The sequence below is a fragment of the Thermobia domestica genome, chromosome 3, assembly GCF_964235325.1.
Source record: "Thermobia domestica chromosome 3, izTheDome1.hap1.1, whole genome shotgun sequence".
Lineage (NCBI taxonomy): Eukaryota > Metazoa > Arthropoda > Insecta > Zygentoma > Lepismatidae > Thermobia > Thermobia domestica.
Window position 1 is genome coordinate 48,335,151 of NC_137456.1, and position 23,796 is coordinate 48,358,946.

Genomic DNA, 23,796 nt, shown 5'->3' on the forward strand with positions numbered 1-23,796 from the left:
TACGAAACGCCTAGTTTCAGAGTAAATTGAAGAAAAGGAGTAACAGCGAAAAACACCCGTTGTTAAAAGAAACTGTAAGAATAGAAGCCATGGAGAAAGTATGCAGTGAAGTAAGGAGTGTCCGCCCAAACACTACAGGCATGAACAAATGTAATTACTTATTTTAAAAGATTAAAAATAGGTGATTTAAGTACATTGTGGAATTTGCTTACCAAACAATAATGTAGTAAGTTAGAAAATAAAAGAAACAACGAGAGTTAGTTGCCATCAGTGTTGTGTGTCCTTGGTGCAGCTGGCGCAATACAAAAAGTCCGCCTGTAGTGCATGAGAGGGGCCTGCAATGGTATAAGTTTACTTTATAGGGAACGTGGGTATCTTTTGTGGGTAGGGAGCTGAGCGGATACCCTCAATATCTAAACTAGAAATTTGCTCTTCCTCATTTATGTTAGCTTTCTACGTCTGACAACTGCCCTCATTTACATATTTGGCCAAGCCATTTGATTTTCAGCTTGTATTTTCCCTTATGTTCGTATCTTGCTTCTGAATTTTCGAAGTTACTAATTCTAGTAGCGTTTGGAATTTGAAGAGCCCATTCTGTAAAATTTTTTGCTGGAACGAGGATCTTCTGCAAGTAGGTCATTATCCACCATTAAAAATATGGTACATTCCTGTGCATTATTGCGACGAAGAATCCACTCCCTGGAGCAGCAGCTCCTCTTTTTTTCTCGTTTTATTTGGGGGGGGGGTTGTGCGAACAAATGAAATTTTTGAGTTCTACGTCCGACGATTATGCCGGCTAGGTTAAGGGAGGTTGTGCGAACAACAGAGCAGATATCGCTGCTATTGCTATTTCATACTCTTCGGATGAACTCAAATTGCAAAATAGAAAAACAGTAATATGTACGTTTACTATAGCTGATTGCCCTGTACATAACATAACACATTCTCCAAGTGCTTTTCGACTGTTTAATACAGTGGCTACAAGTAGCTTTATTGGTAAAACCTACCTATTTTTAAGGATTGTCTGAGACCCCTACATTACCTTATGATGAAAGAAATTGCATGGAAGTTTGAGTTGAACAACACTGTCAAGTTGTAACTTGAGTTGAGGCCTTAGTTCAGATCCATGTGAGACGGGCTTTATTTAAACTTTCGTTGACTATGAAAAACTAACATTAGCATTTGTGAGAGTCTGGATGCTAATTCTGAATCAGCCTTCGAAAAAATTCCATAACATAACACTGCATAAAATCTGCGTTTGAGTTTGCTTTGGCATGCATAGGTTTAATTGATTTTTATTGCAAGGATTGTGTTTTACACTCCGCAATTCTTGCGTAAGCTTTTTCGAGAAAAGACCTTAGGTGTTATTTAGTATTACATAATTGGCAACGCTGATGATGGTTGTCTGCAGTATTGGAACTATAGATATCTGTCATTCCCTATTTCAAAATGATAGGAAATTCAGATGTCGATTTTCAAAATATATGTCGCCTTTGCTTAAAATGCCTGAAACAGACACGCTTGAAATTACACCTAATTGAGGACGAAGGGAGAAATTTGCTTGGAAAAATCTTGAGTTGTGTTTCACTGGTAGTAAGTTTTCATTTCCATAAATGAGTCTGTATCTCATGCAGAAAATTAGATGTCAGTTTAAATTTGATCCTGAGGGTGAAAGAATGTAATACTTATGTTCCACTATGTAACGCCTATAAGCATATTGCTTTTGATAATACCTCCTAGTGTTTCCAAAGTAGTTCTCGGTACATTTAGGATTTGATCTTACGTTTTTGATGTGCAGCTGTAGAACTACAGGGCGGAACATATATTATGAATACACAAACTCCACCTTTCAGTTGAAGAGATTCTATTTTAGGTAATGTTTCGTTCACGGTACTATCGTATGTTGGGGTGACACACATTCATGAAATATTATCTTCTAGCACGAAATGCATTCTTACACCTTAAAAAAATTTTTCTTAATTTAGGTGTTATATTGGGTGTAGATTGACTTTAGAAGACTGAGTATAGAAAGAACCAATTAAAAAAACACTAACCAAATTGTGCTAGGTGGGCACCAAAATTCCTGCAATTTAACAGGCAGGGAGGAGCCCAGTAGGTCCGATCGCTAACGAAGGGGTGCGTCAGTATGGAACAGGCGCATCAGCGATGGTGGGTATACGCATAAATGATGAGAGTGGATAAATACTTCATATTGCATAAATACATGTGCCTTGCGTGATTACTTTGTACACTCACGTCACATATTACTACACTTTATCATGTTTTGTTTATTTAATAAAATACAGTACTTTTTCCAGGGTTGGCAAAAACTATGGTTTTTATTGAAAGAACCAAAAACCAGGTTTTCGATGTTTAAACCCCCCCCTTTTTTTTGAACCATTTTTTTTTTGTTTTTGTTTTTGTTTAAATAATTTGCTCCCTGTATTTATATTACATATGGACATAAATAAGTTCGTTTCGTCTTGGTGTTATTATTATGCATCAACGGGGCTGTGCAGGAAGGGGTCACATAAGCGTAAAGCGGAATCCAAACCGCTTCTCGGCGTACATTCGACAGAAATTATTCTCCATTTGGACTCATAGCCGGGACTATTGGCCACAAATGCGATGAGTCTGCCGACTCATTCACAAAAGTCTCCTGTTGAAAATACTTTGTACTGATCTTGACATACTTGTTAATATAATTGTCACGAGTCATTTCAAAAGGACAAAAAGATAAACAGTTACACAAACGAAACCATTACAGAATTATATATAAATCGGGAAACTCCCGCCTTAGCCATTGGGAAAATCCTGTTATTACTTTAAATGCAAAGCAATAACGGAAAAGTGTCGTTATTGCATGGCATGTAAAATTTTATGGTCAATGTATCATAATCAGTACACTAAAAGTGAGGTATTAAACTACAAATTTAGTATGTAGATATTCAATTAAATTAAAACTGAAAGTCCAATCCAAGCTAATGTTGGAAGCAGCATAGGCAGTCGATAAATTTTGCCAATTTCTTTTAATATATTTAAGCAACCGTGGCTCTTTTAGAAAACAACAGGCCCATTCAGGCATACAATTTGATTTCGTCTCGTGTGTTTAGGCTTAACATCCTTATGTAATGCCGAGGTAAAAAGATGACTTTTCCTTAAAGTGATATCCGAACCGCTACTTGGTTTACAATTTAAAGAAGGGTTGTGGTTCGACCGAGAATTAAACATGGGACGCCTTGATTAAAAGGTGAAAAAAAGAGATAAAACTAATGCAGATGGTTTAATATGTGGAAACGTCACCAGTAATTTCATACGATTTAAAACATTTTTCGTTTTTTTTTTTTTTTTTAACTTTTTGAAAAAAAAAACAGCCAACCCTGACCTTTTCTACTGACAATCAAGCACCCTCGAAGAAATGTTTCCTTTGTTGCCGCTTTCTCCCAATAACGTTTTACGCATTACATTTGAAAACATACTTCCTTTACTTTTTCTTAGCAGCTTTCCTACACTTTTGACATCGCGTCCTTACATCCATTAATCCGTATCGGTCGCACGACAGATTTTCCTCGTTAGAATTTAACTGCACAAAACAAAACAGTGTTAAATTACAGCCCGCATTTTCTAAATATACTCTCTCCACAATGCTGAAACCCTATGCCGTAATGTCCAGCACCATCTTCACTATCACCAAGATTCATAAATAAACACTAATTTCTACCCTTTTCTTATTCTAGCACACACTACAACCACACAGCAATTCTTCTCGGTTTTTTTAATTTTTTTTTAAAATTTTCAGTTATTGAGGCGAAACTTCATAAAACACTTCTTTATTTCAGTTTCTGTGCTCTAAATAAAGCACATTCTGCACTTTTTATTTTCTTGGCGCTGAGGGGGCTGCGGTGGCTCAGTGGTAGAGCGTTCACCTCTGGTGCTTGGGGTGCCGGGTTCGATCCCAGCCCATGCCAAGTGAACTTTGTGGTAGACAAATACCGTGTGCGTGGGTTTTCTCGGGATTCTCCCGTTTCCTCCCACTTTCTTCATTCCACCATTTCATTCATCACTCATCATCGTCGTCTCCATTAGCCTAACCGACATAAACGTAGGACGTAAAACTCAAAGATTTCATTTCATTTTTTTTCTTGGCGCTGACCAAGAAATTACACGCAGTGTGATAATATGTGTGCAAACTGATGTGCCCCCCAACGGGTATACTTACGCGTTCGGACGAATGCCATAAAATCAATTGTGCAGCAAGCTTTAACCAACCTGAGCAAGGGGGCCTGAGAGGGGCGGTGTTCATAAAAAGTAGACGCGTCAGCGACTGAAGATATGCGCATCAACGAGGATAGTGAGAAAAACACTTTATATCTTATAGAAACAACGTACTTGTATATACTTATCATGGTTTCACTAGTAACTGTATATGCAAACATAAAAATACACGTTCCGTATACAATGTGTAGAAACGCTGTCGTGGTGAAAATTAATACACTGCACAGTCTCTTTCATATGTACTCACTCATTTTATCCGCAGGTTAACGGTTTGACACTTCTAACCTTACGCTTGTAAACATAAAATACTGTTTTAATTTTTTTTTTCCATTGTGCTGAAATACTCCACCAGTGGAAATGAATGTCCTAGACACTTTTCTTTCATATACACTCACTCATTTTGTCCTTAAAATTAAAATTTTTATGACAGTGTATTGTAATTCTGCATTCGTAGTTTCGATATCATGACTAAAGAAAAGTCTTTTGTCCCGGGGAATAGGTCCGGCTTAAATTAGTTTACGTTAGGTTAGTTCAAACTAATTTCGGTTAAGCTTGACATACCTGGACCTTCTGTGTAGCACTAACGCCCTGCCGCTCAATAAAAAAATAAATAAATAAAAAAATATCCGCAAGTGTATTTAAGGTGCTTCTGTTTGTGTTGAGTGTAGTTACTTTCTTTGCAGAGAACATTTACATTAATCCTGTTACCTTATTATTTTATAGAGGTTCTTTAGATAGGGATTTTTCCGCATATTTTCCTAATATCGGTAAACATGTTATTCACGTTTATGAATTGACATTAATTTTGATTTTTATATATATATATATATATATATATATATATAACGATTATAATAGTAGTGCAGACTAAGTTTTAGGATTGCATAATTTTGATTCATAAAGGTAACAAACTACTTTAGTTCGATGAGAATATTAGTGAAATGTAGTATATTGGAATAAGTGGAATTCCTTATTATTTAGCATATTAGTTATTTTGTGAGTGATATATTGGAATGATAGATTTATCAAATTTATGCACGTCTGAAGTGAGTTTCCATTGAAAGAGTATTAGAAATATAACAGCACCCTAGACACAGCATCAATGCGCCCCCTGATAGACCTACCATAATATCGGGCCGCGGTGGCTCAGTGGTAGAGAGATCACCTTTGCCGTATGGGGTCCCTGGTTAGATCGTAGTTGCGCCAAGCGAACAAAAACGTTTTGGGTTTTGGATATGGTTAGTAGAACGACAAATGCAATCCCTAGTGGAAGTCCTTGTGGTTTGAATTTCACATTAAACTGTAGTCGCGTACAGCCGCAGTGATGAGCGGGATCTTATACTTTAAAGCAATCAGTCCATCATTCTGATTCCTGCACTTGCACAAGCGCACCTAGAAATAGAATACGTTTTTAAGGTATTATGGTACAGTTTTTATAAGAAATCAGTATCTAGTCATTTTGTGGTGGTTCGCGCATTTTTTACTTGTCAACTTAATTAATGAAATTGAATAATATTTATTTTATTCGCAACTTACTAGTAAAGAAGTTGAATAATGACAACACTAAGGTTAAGACAGGTTTTTATCAGTGAAGTATAGCATTGCTGTTAGTGGGCTTCTTCCAGGTCGCGTTCCTTTTCACCCATTCTTCCCCAGATTAGCTTCTCACTCATTCCATCCATAATCACTTCCCACCACCTCTTTCTGAGATCATCTTCGTTTTCTCGTTATTCCCGTCATCAATGAGCTCACAATGGATATATTTTTGAAAATAAATCTGATCAAAGATTCAAAAAGGAAGTAAATTTGATTTGATTTGATTTTGAGTTTAGCATTCTTTTCAAAAGCAAGACTATAGTATGGGAAATGTAGACTTAGTGCATAACTTGGGATCCGAACCACATGAGCTCCCGCCGAGAATCGAGAACGACATGAGCGGGTCTTCTACGACAAAAGCGCGTATGCTAACGGCTTAGCCACGAAGGAGCTCAAAAAGGAATTAAAGAAGTAATGAAACTTAAAAGAGTGAGATTGTGCGAATTATTGGTATTATCCGGTTACCTTGCTGATGTAACCTGTATGCCAGCCAGTTATTTTCCAGAGGAAGCACATCTATTCATTCGTGAAGTCTGTGTTCAGCAAGTTTAGATTGCGTGGAAGTACCACAATTTTTATGTTGTACTTGGACAACCCGGTGACAGTGTCTAAATGAATAATTCTCCGAATGAAGTCCCTCGTTCGATCCCAGCTCCCGCCAAGTGGACTGTGGTGGACAAACACCATGAGCCTGCGTTTTCTTGGAGTTCTCTCGTTTTCTTCTGCACACTCACCGCTGAGCTAGTGACTAGTGCGTGTGCCATTGATGCTCGTGGTTCCAGGTTCATTTCCCACTTGGAGAGCACAAAAAATTTAATTTCACATTCACTCGCTTTCACTATCATCGCCTTCTTTAGCCTAAAGAGCATGGCCGTGGGACGGTAAACTAAAACTAATTCGTTTCATTACTGTCTCCCTTAACCTCGGTTCATACTCGTAGGACATCAAACTTTTTAAAAAAGTGCACTGGTGGAATTTCAGTATTTATTGAATTGCATGTTAAATTGGTTTTACTAAATAAAGAAATTTATTACTACCATACTAAAATTTGTCTTTTTACAGGTTTCCGAGGAGGATAGTCTTCCAAAGTATGTTTGCTATTCTTGTGTTGATAAGTTAGAGAATTTCCATGAGTTTCGAGAGACTTGCCATCGATCTGAAAGCGCATTAAATTACTACATTTCGTCTCGTGAATCAGAAACGATTATAACTTCCGACAAGGTCAGTCTAATTCAATTTTTTTTTTTTTTTTCGTTGAACTTTTATTTTCTTGATAAAGCCTCTCGTATTCCTTATTCAACACCTTCTTGTACTTGCTACTCCTTACTTTCTCTTAGGCTACCCTCCAAATTTCGGGAGAAATGCATAGAACCATTTCTTAAAGTTTGGAAACAGCCCAAACTAAAAATTTGGTGCGGTAGTATAGAACCATGGCTAGGCTTGCCAACTCACAAGAATAGAATTCCGGGAGTTTTCTGTGAAACCAAAAAAAAAAAAAAAGTATTGAAACTTTATTTAGTAATAATATACTAAATTAAATCTATACACGCTTAGAGGTTATAACATCTACAACGCGTTTGGAAGATACACCATTATTGTATTTAGAGACTTCTGGAGCAAACAAATGAAATTTTAGTAAACATCGTAAATCAAGCGCTGAAAAACAGTAGCCTGTATCTCTAATGAATGGTCAAATGCAGCTCCATCTCTTGAAACCATATTTGGAACTAAACTCTTTGAATTAACATTAATTACATTTATTTATACCAAACACAAAGGATAAAAAACGTGAATTTCACAGAGTAGGGAACTAGAATAACTCAACAGAAAGCATGTGTCGTTGGAGGATGAAACAATATTTTTCTGGACAAGTATCCTCTGTCTAATTATTCTTCTTGAACTTGTACTTTACGTCATTCCTAGCAGCATTCAAAAGTTTCTGATTCTTAAGTGCATATTTATAGAAATCGCTGCACTTCATAGTATAATTTTGACATATTTGAAGTTCATCTTTCAATAATCCCTCGCCCATGTTACGCCTTTCTTTGCAAAATGATTGGTTCATTACACTGAACTGTCTCTCGCAAGTTGCATTCGAAACAGGGACTGAGAGGACGAATGACACTAATTTAAGTAACTCACTCCCACATCCTTGAGGTGTAACTTTCTTGAAAAATTCCACCTAACGTAAGTCTACTCTATCACTAGATTCACACAACGATGTCTTCACTTTCCTCACTAAACAAAAGTCGTCGTATAGTTTGTCCATATCGATCTCAAACTTCAAATTTTCACAGAGACTTACCAAGTCATCCCACTTAATTGGCTGAAACTGGATTTATCAAAATCGTACCATTTCTCCAAGTATGAGATGCACTTCTCCAAGAAAATGTTAGCTTCATTTACAAACTTTGACCTCCCAAAGTACTGATCTTCCTTTCTTTCAATGAGTTTCTTCCTAAGTAGTGTCATGATCTCATGTAATTCTGCACTTGATATGTTCTCGCTTTCCAAGAGTCTAATGCTATTATTGAATATTTGCATTATGTTTTGGAGGAACAAATACACCATTTGAGCATATGATTCTTCTTCGTCCTTAAATACTTCCCATATGATCTTAGAACATTCATCTTCTCCTTGTGATACAAAATATGATCGAAGTGCTGGCCAATTCAGAAGAAGACGTTCGAGAGCAGGCAGAAGGGACAACCACCTCGTAGGAACATGCCGTAGTACTTCCTTATATTCTTGGTTTACAAAGTCAAAAAATATTTTAGTTCTTTGGTTCTCTTCGCATAAGCAGAGAATTCACTAAAAACTTTCAGCAGAAGATGTTCCACATCGAAGGAAAACGCTTTCATTGCATGATTCACACTATTATGCAATATGTGGCTTTGATCAAATTAATAACGCGAGCTTTTAATTTCTCGTACACAGAAACATTCTCCCCGAAATTTACTGAAGCATTGTCTGCGGCAAATGAAGAAATGTTAGCAAAATCCAAGTTATTTTCACAAACCGATTTTTCAATGTGTTTGCTGATACTTTCGCTGGTTTCATCGGGGTCTTCATAGAAGTCCAAGTTACCGGTTTTTATCCCCTCTACCTTCGAAAAGTATTGCACTACTAAAGGGTACATTTTCAGATTACCAACATTCGAAGAATCCGTGGCCACCAAAAAGAATTTTGTTTCTTGTAGCTCTTGAATTAGCTGTTCTTATGCTAATGGCGAAAGTACGTTTTCCACAATGCAGCTGGCTTTCGTGCGCCCACATTTAATCTTTTTTGCGATTGCTGAGTCACAAAACATAACACTTGCCAAGTTGTTTGCACAATCCTGGCTGTTATAGCTAAGATGGTGCTTCACTCCATGATACGTTTCTGTAATTTCTGCCGCCGTGACGAGATCCTCCTCCTTAGTGTTGGGCTTCGTAAAAAAAGATGTAAATACTGCATTTTCTCTTCTCTCCTTTTCTAAACGTTGGTGCTTCGCAGAACTAGCATGAGCATTTGCTGCACGAACGCCCTCAAACTTTATCGAAAACGTTTGGCGACAATCTCTACATTCCACTTCATACTCACTCTTTTTCTGCAACCAATCAAAACTACTTTTCCACTCGTCATTAAATGTACAGTAATACTTTTTTCTTTTCTTTTCTTGCGTCTCCGAATCAGATATAGCTATTCAACGACAAGAACGCCTACGAAACCCACTTACTCCACCGTGACACTCGACAAACTAAATTTATACAGTGAACCAAAATCACGTAAAGGGAAACAAAGAAGTTTCGAGACTTCTACAATGGGTTTTCGTTTTTTCAGTACTTGCGTAAACTCTTAGCCGCAACAATGTGTTTATTTCCCCTCCCCTCTCAGTTAAACAAACGCTCTTTATTTTCACTAAATTTAAAACAATTATTGTAGCTATGTATTTATGTAAATAAACGAAAGGTGACGCACAAATACATGTTTAACAAACATTTGTTTATCATTTAAAGTTCTGAATATGGAGCGATTTGCCGACGTTATGTTTTACAAGGAAAAACTTAGTATTGCGTTAAATCTTGAGCATTGTTTTTAATTTCATAATGCATACCGTACCAAAGGAAAATTAATTTCGGAACAGAATTAAACTTCAAAAAGACAATTAAAACTGATTACTTTTAGGAAGGCAATAAAAACAGTGACAGCATTAAATCATAAACAGTGACAGCTTTCCGGAAGATTCCAAAGCTTGTCCGGGAGGTCGGGAGAGTGAGTTCGATTCCGGGAGAGGTGGCAAGCCTAACCATGGCATTTATCTCTAAGTTCAGTTGATCCATCTCCTGCTTTTCTATGAGTAAAAAATAGACGAAAATTCAATTTTCGAAGATTTTTAACCTATTTTATTCTCTTATGAGGCTTTATTACGTTATGTGGTTATATAGCTAAGTATACAGGTACATTTTCTTTCATAAAGCATTTGTACCGTGATATAACACTTAAAATTTTGAGAAGGGTACATAGGATCACTCATTAAACTTGGGAATTGACAAAAGACAAAAATTAGTAAATGTTCTCTGGAACAAAGTAGCCGTCCATAAACTTTCATAAAATCTACACATATGTATAGCCACATAAGGTGTCCTCGTAGCTGCTCTATTAAAAAAAAAATTCCCACAATGTGCTTACACTTACATGAAAGTCATCCACAGGAGTAAATTTCGGCTATTCCTGTTACACAATTCAAGAAACTGTTTTGGTAAAATTTGAGCTTCGCTACAGCAATTCGTCTACAGGTGACCTGATAATACACTACCTGTGTATCTCTGCATCATATTGCAGTATCTCTGTAGTACATTTATAAGTCTCCATACGCTAGGCTGTGAGTAATTTGGGAATCAGTGTTGTCATCGAATTTCTTTAAATAACTGTAAATTTCTCAAGAAATTTCCCTCAATAGCTTCCCGTCCAAAGACATCACTGCTGTATGCTGCATATCGTTGGAAAGGCCATTCCATCACCTTTCAAATCCTCTATGTCTCACCTCTGTAGAATAACTTCAGAGTGAGCAATATGCAACATAAAGTCAAAAGTGGTTCACAACCTGCAGCTGTTAGGACCAATGTTCATATGAACTTTTTTGCTTAGAGTCACCCATACTACCATTTCCCAGCATATTGCACCCTGTATAATATCTAGGGCTTGAAAAACACTGGCGAGTACTTTTTCTACATTTAGCGAGTAAAGTCCGATCAATCAAGAACGTGAATTCAAGAGTAAATACAGATGTCACTCTTTTTTGATTTGTATGAGGCATACCAACAAACAAAATAAAAGATGTATTGATATGTTTACTGTGTCGCAAAAAAATGGTCTGACTCTTAGATTTTTTGGTTCACGAATATACTTGCAAGCAAGATTTTTAAGCCATATATATATATATATATATATATATATATATATATATATATATATATATATATATGCAATTTTAATAAAAGTTAATATATGAATGCTTTAATTTATTACAAAATATGCTATTTATTTTAGGTAACTACCATAAAGGAAGAGTTTTCTCATATAAGTGGTGCGCCAAGCCATGAGAGGAAATGTGATTCGCAGACAGATAATCGTCAGAGCGGTGAATATGTATCTCCTAGAAAGAGGTTCAAACAAGCAAGAAACAGCTCAAGTATTCAGAAAGACACATGGGATGTTTCTGAATCAACAAACACTTTCCACCAAGATGCTTCTACGTTGTATCAGATTGTAAGTTCCACACAGGTGATTGATCCTGCACATAAGAGATATGAAGATAATTCTGTACGAACTTTCAAATCAGAAAGCAGTGATTTAGAAAACAGTAGAGTTTCTTGTGTGAGTGCATCTTCTAGTCCTTCAGTGTGCCCTGTAGTATGTCAAAATAACACTTCCCAAAGCGGTAATTCAATAACTATAGTTGAGAAAGATGCTAATTATAGTGAAAAGATAACAAGTACCTGTAATAGTAATGCAAGAGAGTCATCATCTCTGCCTGATGAAAATAATAAAGACATTACTGACACATCAGAAGGTCTTGAAGAGATAGTTATTCTTTCAGATTCAGAAGAAGGTGAAGCATTTGAAAACACATCTTCAGGAACCATCCTCGATAGTGCCAATTATTTACAGCAGTACAGCGCCAATGAACATCCGGAAAGGTAATTTTATGTAAAATCCTTACGCCATCTGTATTTTGCTTCATAAACTACAGAGGTATTAATCTTGAAGTTAAGGATGTTCTGTCTTCCAAATAATTCAACATTTGCAACAGCAGATGACGTTAGTGTAAGACACATCATCCTTTTTGATTGTTTTCTTTTGAAGCTTTTAAGTTTTTGTGTGCAGAGCTATACGAGACGTGGACCTATGATTGAATCTAAATCACCATAATGCGTTCAATGCTTTCTTACCTGGACTCAAACGCAAAACCGCGCGCACCAAAGGCGCTTTCGCTAGCTACCAGACTAGCAGAAGGAACACTCTGTCTCTTGTTGCATTCTTTGAAACGTTTGGAGGATAATAGGTTGTTTACTTCAATGATCAAAGAGACTTAGGTTGTTTGGTGTTAAATTACATCGAAATTTACTTAGAACTTAACAAGATACTTGAACTTTACCTATTGGATAACTTTAAGTTCGAAGATAATTGCTATTGGCTATGAGGAGCTCACATTCTCCGCTTGTAGCTAATACAGAATGTTTCAGAGAGAAAGGGCAATATCTTGAGGAATGGTAGTATGGATGATTTTAAGCCAGAAAGTTCATACGCTGACGGAACCTATTCTCACGGTTTGAGAGCTACAAGTTGTGAACCATTTTTGACCTTACGTTGCTTATTGCTGAACGTGTAGATATTCTATAGAGATGAGAGAGAGCACATTTCAAAGGTGATGGAATGGTCTTTTGGATTGTATGCAAGATTTGTCACTGGTATCTTTGGAAGGGAAATTATTGAGGAAAATTTGGGTATGTTAAGATTATTGGGAACTGAATGGCAACACTGATTCTCAATAGTTTCCCTTCCAAAGACACTACTGACACATGTTACATACCATTAGAAAGGTCATTCAAGGACCTTTCAAATGCGGTGTACCTGTGTAGAATAACTACATGGTGAGCAATAAGCAACCTAAAGGTTAAAAATGGTTCACAACCTGCAGCTCTCATACTGTTGAGAGTACGACCCATTTTCATATAAACATTTTGCTTAGACTCACCCATGTTACCATTTCCTAAAGTATTGCCCTTTTGACCTGAAACACCCTATCAATAACTTTGAACAATAATTATCAATAACTTTAAATGTTGTATTTTGGAAAATCAGAATTAAAATATATGAAATGTTTTTGTTTTACCGGTGACCCGCTTATCATTTATAAAATAAGAACATTACCATGCCTGTAAGTCAGCAAGAATTTATAACTCATGGTAAAAAAGAAGCTTCTTCGTGGCTAAGCGTTTAGCGTATGCGCCTTTTTCGTGGGAGACCAAGGTTCGATTCCCAATGGGAGCTCATGTGGTTCGGATTCCACGTTAATCAGTAGGTCCCGTCTCATATAGCCTCGCTGCTGAAAGCGACGTTAAACTCAAAATCAAGTCAACTCAGTCATGGTAGAAAGAGAAGAAAACTACGCCATTAATTTCATGGATTTAACTTTATAGACCTGATAATAAATTCCAGTCCAAAATTTACAGGAAGTCTACTGCTAGTACTTGCTACTTACATAAAAATCTGGACATCCATGGGTGGTTAAGGCAAACATTTGGATGAACATGTTTATTATAGGATTCAGATTAATCACATTTCTGACGGATTTGAAAGGAGACATTGAACACATATTTAAGACTTATTAATGGTTACAGTAGATCCACTATGGTAGGTTGGCAGAAATAGTCTTTTAATATCGTTAATAGGTTGGAAACGAGAAAGTCTAGAAAAAGAGACAAACCAAAATGATAAACGTTTTCTTTCCCTGATTCTCCAGTTTATGATACAGACTTCAAAAAATGGCTTTGAAACATAATTTAAAATTCAGCACCTCCTTCGTGGCTAAGCAGTTAGCGTATGCGCCTTTGGCGTGGGAGACCCGGGTTCGATTCCCGGCGGGAGCATGTGGTTCGGATTCCACGCTAATCAGTAGGTCCCGTCTCATATAGCCTCGCTGCTGAAAGGGATGTTAAAATCAACCCAACTCAAAATTCATCTTAAAACCACTTTAGAACTTGAAAAGGTTTCTGAGCCAATATAAAAGCTATTTTAGGATAAAAAAGTATTTAAGCAGCATATTGTTCCTGCGGAGATTTTAAAGTGATAGAACAAAAAAAGAATATCAATACTAGGTAAAAAGAACACAAAAGAGAGTTTCTGGAGGACAAATAGGCTATCTCTGGGTTATTCAAGCATTTACAGAAAACTAAACATACAATACAAGATCGGCTACGAATACGTACAATACAAGATTTTTAAGGCTTTACGATGGCTAAACCACTGATTGAAAGAAGTGTTCTTGAAGCATATTTCATTAGGACGAAAAATGCAAAAATAAACTCCGACAAAGGAAATTTTTGCACAGAATGAGATAACATTATCTCAAGCTACATCAACAAATATTAAACAGCAGACCTTTGGTTCATATGTCTTTATTGCTTTGAATTTGTGGTAAATATGAATTCAGTAATCTACTATACACAAAGTCGCTTTCCCCAAAAGAAGTAAGGAAAGGAAAGAAATAAGTGAGCTACTAGCATTTTATTGTTGTTATTAAAGCAACGGGAAACCATCGTCATATCTTTCCATTCAATAACACGTAGCATAGAAGGACGATTTTTAAAACTGAATTACCCCAAACTGCTTTTGCAATAAACTCAGATTCCTATATTACAAAAGCAGTTGGCGGAGCAAGAAGTCAGTCACTTATTTACGGACAGGCAGTACAAATTGGAGGATAGAAGGTCAGAAATCTAAACATAACAGATAAGCTAGAAAATCTGAAGAGAGAGATCCAGCGACTAAACGTGCATGTAGTTGGGATCAGCGAAGTAAAATATAAAGATCAAGATCATTTCTGATCAGATAAATATTACATTAATTTGTGTGGGTAGACACAATGACAGTCCGGGATCCTAGCCCTTCACCTATTTATTTTACAAAAATACAAAACAGTCTTTGTGTCTACAATGTTAATATATCTTAATCTTCCTTATGACAGAGGTGAAGGAAGGAATGTTTTATATGGAAACTCCGCTCATGGCAGCCTCCTGAGGAATGGTTTGTGATTCGGAATCCCCTTTGCTTCAAGGCAGCCTCCAGGGATTTTAGGTAAGGTAGAGCCCCTTCGTCCAATGCGACGTCCAGAGCTATTATGGGTTAGCCATCAGTGGTCAACTGATGCCTCCGTCTTCTTTGATTCCACTTTTATAGGCCTTCTTCAGGTGGCTCGTTCTCTTTCGGTTCCCATCGTGTTGTTGTTCTTCATGTCTTCCTGGTTGTGTGTGTCGTGTTCTGCTTATAAAAAAGAAAGCACGTGTCGCTTGTAAACATGTGCTCACGCTGTAATGTAAGGATCCTTACAATATAGAATTAACTCGGGTGCGGAAAACGGCGTCACTGAACTTTATTTATCATGAATAAGAAGATAGGATGACAAGTAAGAAGTTACACCATATTAAATAACAAGAGTCATAACAGTAAAACTAGCTGTGAAACCAAGGGATACAACTATTATCCAGGTACGATGATGAAGAAGTAGAGTTAGTTTATGAAGCTATTGAAAATGTCATGAAAGGTGTAAAAGAAGAATAAACTCTTATTCTGGTAGGAAATTGGAGTGTGATCGTAGAAGGCGGAGAAGGGACAGCAGTAGGAAAATTTCATCTAGAAAGCGCAACGAAACAGGAGAAAGACTGGTTGAATATTGCACGAAGAACAAGTTAGTAGTAGCAAATACTTTGTTCAAGAGACAGAAGCGCAGGATTTATACTGGAAAATGCCAGGAGATTCACAGAGATACCAAATAGATTATATACTTGTTAACGAAAGGTTCAGAAACCAAATCAAAAACTGTAAAAGTTACCCCAGGAGCGGGTGTGAACAGTAACCACAACTTAGTCATTATGAAGAGTGAGTTGAAATTTAAGAAGTTAGGGAGAAAAAGAAGTAAAATGGAAGACTTGATACAGACAAGCCAAGGAACAAAGAAATTCAAGAAAAATACGCGAGAAAGACAGTAAATAACATAGCACAAGAACCAGCGAAAGAAGAAATTAACTAGGAATGGTCGTTCATAAAAACAGAACTGCATACTACTGCAAAGGAAGTACAGTATTAGGTTACGAAGAAAACGTAGCAAGGAAAGAGTTAATCACCACAGAAACTCTGAGATGAAAGAGAATGAAATTGAAGAATAACAACAATGAGAGTAACAAGGGATGATTCCCAAGTTAAACCTTGAATCTGGGGACAACTTATACTTTTACTGAGAGGGTTTGTCGAGCAACTTCCAAAACAGGTTTCAGTTTCTTGCCTGGAAGTGATCCGCTTATCAGGGGTGGGAATATATAGAACAGATTAACCTATATGTCCTGATTATCAAAGTGCTCCGCATGACTAGTAGAGTAAGAATATAGTACGCACTACCCAATTATATCCTATCCAACATCGGAACCATATCAGGGAAAGATGTTTGCTGGACCAGTCGTCCTCACAGAGGAACAATATGCCCGAACTGAGGAGTTCAGGTGACTCCTAGATTAGGCGCATCCTTATATGGAGGATCCATATGTATCCAACTTCCAGTCACTTCGAAAAATTGTGAGCTACGTGGTCCTCACACCTTTAAAACAAAGGCCAAGTCGTGGCAGCACCACCTTGCAAGGTCCATAACATGTTCATTACATGACTCTCACACATGGACAAAAACGAATGTCAAGCTCCAGCAAACAACATTCAGCCGGAGCCGCCTTCCCTCTCATTATCCAAGTTTTATCGTGGTGAAAGGACTTAAACTCTGAAAGGTAACCAGTCGGGTCTATATAGCAATAAAGAAAGACCTAATTAGTAACTCCAAATCTATTGAACGTTTTTGCACCGTGTGATCTACCAAACAATTCGTCTAGATAAGCAGATGACAAATACATAATGAACGTACTGATCTGACAATATATATAGATAAAATCGAGGGAAATATAGAAATTCAAATACACCAAATGTGTCACACCTAGCCATAACAATAAGTCACATTGGTTGTGTTACCAATTGACTTGCTTTTGACTGGATCTTATGGATATGCTTTTCTCAATTTTATAGGCCAACTAATACAGGTTATTTATATTGACTAATCAATTGTTTGGTTTTATGACCTTGAAATAGGATTTATGACCGTGTGCACCAACGAAGTTCAACTGTTGAACGAGGGTCATAACCAAGCTCTGTGAAAATGTCTGCTGAACCAACAGTGTTCAATTTTAAATCTCGGTCAAATGGTGGATAAACTTGGTTTTAGCTTGAACGGCCGAATTTGGGAGTTTAAACTTCGTTGATCCAAGTCAGTTTGTTTACATTCAATGATGTCTTTGTATTTTTCCACTAATGCAATTACAATACATTTCTCGTGTTCGGATTTTTTTTCTCTTGGTTTTATTATTGTTTCCATCACATTTACTATCACTGAAATTAAACTACTCACAACTGTATGCACTCACACTCGAAAGTCGAAAAGACCGGCACGTGGTATGCTTTCTTCATTTGTTACTTTGTTAAACGAAAATTAGAGAGAAAAGACGACAACCAATCAGAGTCGATTTTACAAATTGACCGAAGTTTACTTAAACGAGATGTACTGAACTTCGACTTTCAATGGTGCAGCAAAAGTCCTGGAACCACGTTTAAACTTGAAAGTTTAACGTTGAACACGTTTGAGTGAACGCCCGTTTAAACTTCTTTGGTGCACACGGCTAATAGGTGGATAGTACATATTATATTCTTAATCTACTAGTCACGAGGAGAACTTTGATATGTAGGACATATAGGTCAATCTGTTCTATATATTTCCACCCTGAAGAAGGGGATTACTTCCGGGCAAGGAATTGAAACCTGTTTTGGAACTTGCTCGACAAACCCTTTCAGGAAATATATAGGTTGTCTCCGGATTTAAGTTTCAACTTTGGAGTCATCCCTGGTAAGACACAGTATAAAAGAATAAGAAATCAAAATATTCATAAATGCAGACTTGCCAAGGAGGAGGGATAAGGCAACAGTGTAAAATAATAGAAAAGGATACGAACAAAAGTGTAGATGGGGCTTATAAAAAGATTAAGATGAACTTCCAACGACGGAAACCAAAGACCAATCCACTAAAAGATAGAGAAGAAACACCCATGATTGAAGCTGGAGATAAAGTGAAAACATGGGGGAGGGGGGTATTTGGAAAGTCTCTATGAAAGCGACAGCAATTACAAGAATTAGAAAACATGGAGGAAGTAGAAGAGGCAAGGGGAAACTTCATTCTCAGATCCAAGTACGACAAAGCAGTACAAGACCTAAAACATGGAAAAGCTCCAGATGTAGATGAGATACCAGCAGAAATCTTACAAGTGTGGGATAGGAAGTTCAGGAAAGATTGTGTAAATTAATTAACAACATTTATGAAGCAGGGTAGGTGCCTACAGATATTCAGATCAGCAAGATAGTGGCAATACCAAAAACAATGGGTGCTGAGAAATATGAGAATCAGAACGATAAATTTGTTTACGCATGCTTGGAAAATCTTGACAAAGATAATCCAAAGAAAATTGAAATCGAAGATAGAAGTATTAGCAGATAACCAATTTTGATTCAGAAAGAAAACGGGAATGAAGGAAGCAATACTTACATTAAGAGGATTGCTAGAAGAAAGAATTCGAGTGGGAGAAGCAAGTTAAGTAGTGATTGTGAACCTGGAAAAACCGTTTGATAATGTAGAATGGAACAAAATGTTCCAAATTCTGAATGAAGCAGGAATAAACTATAAGGAGCGAAGAATAATATACCATAACAAAGAACAGAAGGCAACAATTGAGGTAGAAGGAGAAAGAGAGAGGAGAAATAGCAATTCAGAAAGGGGTTAGAGAAGAATGCTCAGTGTCACCAATTTAGTTTAATCTCTGCATTGAATAAACAAAAGAAATCAAGGACATTGACAGCATAGGAATAATTGTTCATGGGCAGAAAATATACATACTTAGATTTGCGGACGATGTTGTAACGTTAGCAGAAAGTGAGAAAAAAAATAAGAGACAGATCTAAACGGTACATATCTCCATAGCAACAAATTCAACATGAAAATTAACAAGAACGAAACAAAAGTTATGAGATGCGTTAAAAACGAACAACCCAGACCCAGAATAGCTCGAGCGAAGACGACGTTTGAAGAAAAACATAAGCTTCTAATCGGAAGCATTGGCATAGAACTAAAGGGTTACGAAAGCGTATATGTTGAGTATGGCATTATATGAATGTGAGACATGGACACTACTAGAAGAAGAGAAAAAAAAAACAGATAATGAAAACATTTGAAATGTGATGCTATAGAAGAACGATGAAAATTAGATGGACAGCAAGGAGTCAAAGAAGAGAGTATTGGAAATAGGATAAAAGAGGGATACTGAAGAATATTTAAGAAATACGAGATAGGATGAATGAAGACATATGAGACATGGAGGAATCTCGTTTAATAGCTATGGAGGGAATTTCAGAAGGAAAAATAACTAGAAGGCTGCGATTCAAATATACGAACCAGATGATACAAGATAAAGGGAAGAAAAGCTATAAAGAAATTTAAAGTCTGACTAAGGATAGGAAAGGGTGGAAAGCTGTGTCAAACCAATCGAGGGATTACTGATCTGAGATGATGATTTTTGTACTAGAACTGGCAGCATTTTCGCGGATCCCAAGAGCTTCAGATATCCTTTGATTTGATTGGCCGATAGAGATACGACATCACGAGTCATGACATATAGCACAAAGTAAACGCTACCTGCTGTCAGCCCTCGTGGCTGAGTGAACTAGCGCAACATGCTAGTAAGGAAGATCGTTTTTGGCGTGAGTTCAAACCCTGCCTCCTGCCTAAGGAAAGTTTTTTTTTATTATTTTTAAAATTTTTTGTAACACTTCTTTTGTTAAAATAATATTCAGAAAGTGATTTAACGATTATTTTTTAAAATTTTCATTAAACTTCTTTCATTAAAATAAGTTTGCCCTTGTACTATACAGATCCAAAGTGATTTAACGATTATTTTTTAAAATTTCCATTAAACTTCTTTCATTAAAATAAGTTTGCTCTTGTACTATACAGATCCAAAGCAAAAGTAGTAGTAGTAGTAGTAGTAATAGGTGACGTCATCGGTACGTGGCCAATAAGAATGCTACTTCAGCCACGTTTTGGCTGAACCTCTTGGGATCGGCGAAAATGCGAACTGGCACTGACGCCATTTTTAAACAAGTGGCTGTTGCACTGCGGTCAGCTGCAGTAGATGGCAGCACAGACTGTGGCAAAATCTTAAAGTATCGTACAAGCCATGTTTTCTGACCGCATGCTTCTATCATTCTTTGTTTACTTGTTATTAATGTTCGTTATCAATCACCCTGTATTTGCAAATCAGTGCTGAAGAGTTCACGTACCTTGTGAATTGAACATGGTGGGAAACAGTTTGAACAGTATTCGTAAGTACAATAAAGATTGTCAAGTCACCTAACTCCTTTTATTTTATTTTTTCACATATCAAGGAAAGCGACTTTGTGTCCACCTCGTATTACAAATTTCTTGATTACACCAAAATTTCCGTATATAAGTTTCGATGAATTTTAATATCAACAAAAATTACAATTATTTATGCTTGTTGATGCAGGATATGATAACATTGTACCTCGCCTGCATTCCATTATGCATGTATGTGGGAAACTAAAGATACGTCGAAAAGTAGATTAAAATACTGGCAGTGAATAATTAGTGGTGTATCGAACATACTGCTTCAGCAATACGATTTTTAACTCAGCGGCTCAACAGATAGTTGGCTCGTACTAAACTTAAACCTAATCAATAATGTTTCAAGAATTTCGAATAATGAATATAGTATTATTATTACTATGAACTACATAATAAACAAGAAGAATGTTCAACGTTACATTATTGATATTAAAACTACCTTGATGATCACAGAAACTCCTAATAATAGCAGTGTCCATCTATCCTTTGAGACACAAAATACTCGTAATACAACAAAATCATTATCTAATTCGATGGAATCTCTTTCAATGAATTAAAATTGGTTCAAGAAATAGAATGTATTTATTCACAACATAAATTCAACAACTTTTCTTAACATATAGATAATGAATCAAGTATGTTTACCAGGCTTATACTCCCAGATTTTCTTTGTTTTAACAAGTTTAAATATATATGGTGATTTATGGTTCCCATGACCCCAGTTTCATAGTATGTTAAAACATGTGTTGTTTAATATTTTACAGGCTTCACGGTAATATATATATATATATATATATATATATATATATATATATATATATATATATATATATATATATATATATATATATATATATATACTAGTACAAAATTACGTTTCATATGAAGGAAGAAAATTACGATCAGGGATTGGAAAGTTCGTAACCTGACTACAAAATTAGAAACTATTTGGATAAATTATGTTTTATTTTCCATGTAATCCCCCTCGTCCGAGATACGTTTACGCCATCTTTCCGGTAACTTTTCTACATCACTTTAAAAAGTGATTCCTCGAGCCCTGCAAAATATTTCAGTACAGCACGTTTCACCTTGCATCCGAAAAAATCGCTGACCTCCCTCCCCCAAAAAAAAAAAAAGTTTCTAAACAAGTGAAAGTCCGAGGGTGCCAGATCAGGCAAATAAGGCGGGTGCGGCAACAGTTCGAACCCACAGGAATGAATTTCTGCCATGGATGCAAGAGACGTGTGAACTCACGCATTGTCCTGGCGAAACAACACCCTTCTTCGCAGCATTCCTGGCCTTTTAATTCTGATTTCCTCACGCAAACGTTGCAGAAGGGTGCAAAAGAATTCAGAATTGACAGTCTTTCCCTTTTTCAAGAAATCAATCAGGACAGTGCCCGTAGTATCCCAAAAAATTAACTCGTTTGCCGACAAAACTTGTTTGGCTTTCTTTGGGACAGGAGATTTAGATAGTTTCCATTGCTTCGATTGTTGTTTTGATTCCGGTGTATGATGCTGTACGTATGTCTCGTCCATAGTCACAAATCTGCCAATAAACTCCTCAGAATTACTTTCAGACTGATCCAAACAATCACGGGAAAGGATGAGTCGATTCCGTTTCTGTTCAACTGAAAACAACTTGGGTACCCATCTTGCGGACACCTTAGAAAACCCTAATTCGTTTACGATAATATTTTGTGCTCGCTCATAGGAAATACCCATAGTCTTAGCTATCTTTCGGATTTTGATTCTGTGTTCATTCAAAATCGTCCCAAATTTTATTGACATTTTCTGTAGTGGTCGACGTTGAAGGCCTGTCACTGTGGGGGTCATCTTTAATGCTGTTTCTGTCACGCTTAAAGTCAGCTATCCACATTTCCCATGGAATACGAGGGCGCAGAGTCTCCTAGTGTTTCTACCATGTCCATATGATTTTCCTGTGATGTTAAACCCTTTTTATGCAGGTACTTAATGACAGCTCGATCCTCGATTTTCTACATGTTACAAATTTCCGTCACTTCCGCCTACTTAGCACTTTTTAAACTTCTAAAAAACGCAGCTAAAGTATACAAACATAAAATAATTGCTTCCTTCCTATCAGGCCACAAACTTTTCAATCCCTCTTCTAATATACTCAGATAAAATTCCAAGTAACCAGTTTACATTGGGAACTCTGACGTAAGCTAACATCTGATATCGCTTTCTCAGTTTCTCTTCGTTCTCCTCTTGATGTCTTTCGTCTGACTTTGGTAGTGACTATGTTCTCCGAGAGCGTAAGTTTGCTAGGAATACTATTGACACACCTTATTGAGAAGTTCTGGACCATCTGCTTTACAGTTAATACAGTTCATACCGTGGGCTCTGCGACCGGGGCTTGAATCTGGTGCAGTTGCCGGGTGCGCAGAACATTAAGTAAGAAAAATGAACTCTCATAGTGTACGTCACTCTTCACTACACTATCAGACCTCAAAGAGAATTAAATCACAGGCACGTGCAAAGAAACTTTGGATCACGACGTTTGAAATCAGATAATTTACAAAGTTTCGAATATGCGTCCTTGCAAAGTTCTACTGAGAAAAGACTCCTGCACTAATGACGAATAGAGGGAATGGAGTACATATTACAAAGAAATTCAGTACTATCCTTTTTCGTATTCCTGAGGAAATTATATTCAATATTCCGCATAATTTTACCGAGTATCCATTATCAAGGACTGTAAAAGCCTAAAACATATGCAGCCACAGGATCTTCACATGCTTAAAGCTTCAATTTCAGCGAAAATATTTAGTCTTTATTTATTTGAAGTAACGCATTTTAGCCTAGTATTGTATTTTTGGGGAACTACCGTATGTATGTTTAGTGTACAAAAACTGAGTTACATGCCTGTAATGGTATGTTCGGTACGCCATCACTAGTTATTTAGCCACTGACTTACGTGTCTGTAATACTGAAATTCTATGTCCGGTACACCACTAGTTATTCAGTCACTGAATACTGAATTACGTGTCTGCAATGCTGAAATTCTATGTTCGGTACAACATCACTAGTTATTCAGCCACTGAGTTACGCGTCTTTAATGCTGAAATATTCGTTACGACACCGTAGTTATGTGTATCTTGTTCTTGGATAATGGATACTTTAGTTCTCATATTATTCTTG

At 36.7% G+C, this 23,796-nt stretch overlaps 1 protein-coding gene across 3 annotated transcripts in view; it reads left to right on the top strand.

Annotated features, from left to right (window-relative positions):
• Positions 1–1,369: 1,369 nt before the first annotated feature.
• LOC145680373 (uncharacterized) overlaps positions 1,370–23,796 on the top strand; it is a 37,908-nt gene continuing 15,481 nt past the window's right edge. For 2 of the 3 annotated variants that reach the window (XM_081750803.1, XM_081750801.1), the window contains exons 1-3: positions 1,371–1,593; positions 6,934–7,092; positions 11,404–12,053. In XM_081750803.1, coding sequence (XP_081606929.1) covers positions 1,450–1,593; positions 6,934–7,092; positions 11,404–12,053 — 953 coding nt within the window. In that variant the 5' untranslated portion in view covers positions 1,371–1,449. Of the gene's footprint in view, positions 1,594–6,933; positions 7,093–11,403; positions 12,054–23,796 lie in introns of all 3 variants that reach the window. The other variant, XM_081750802.1, reaches the window with a different exon arrangement.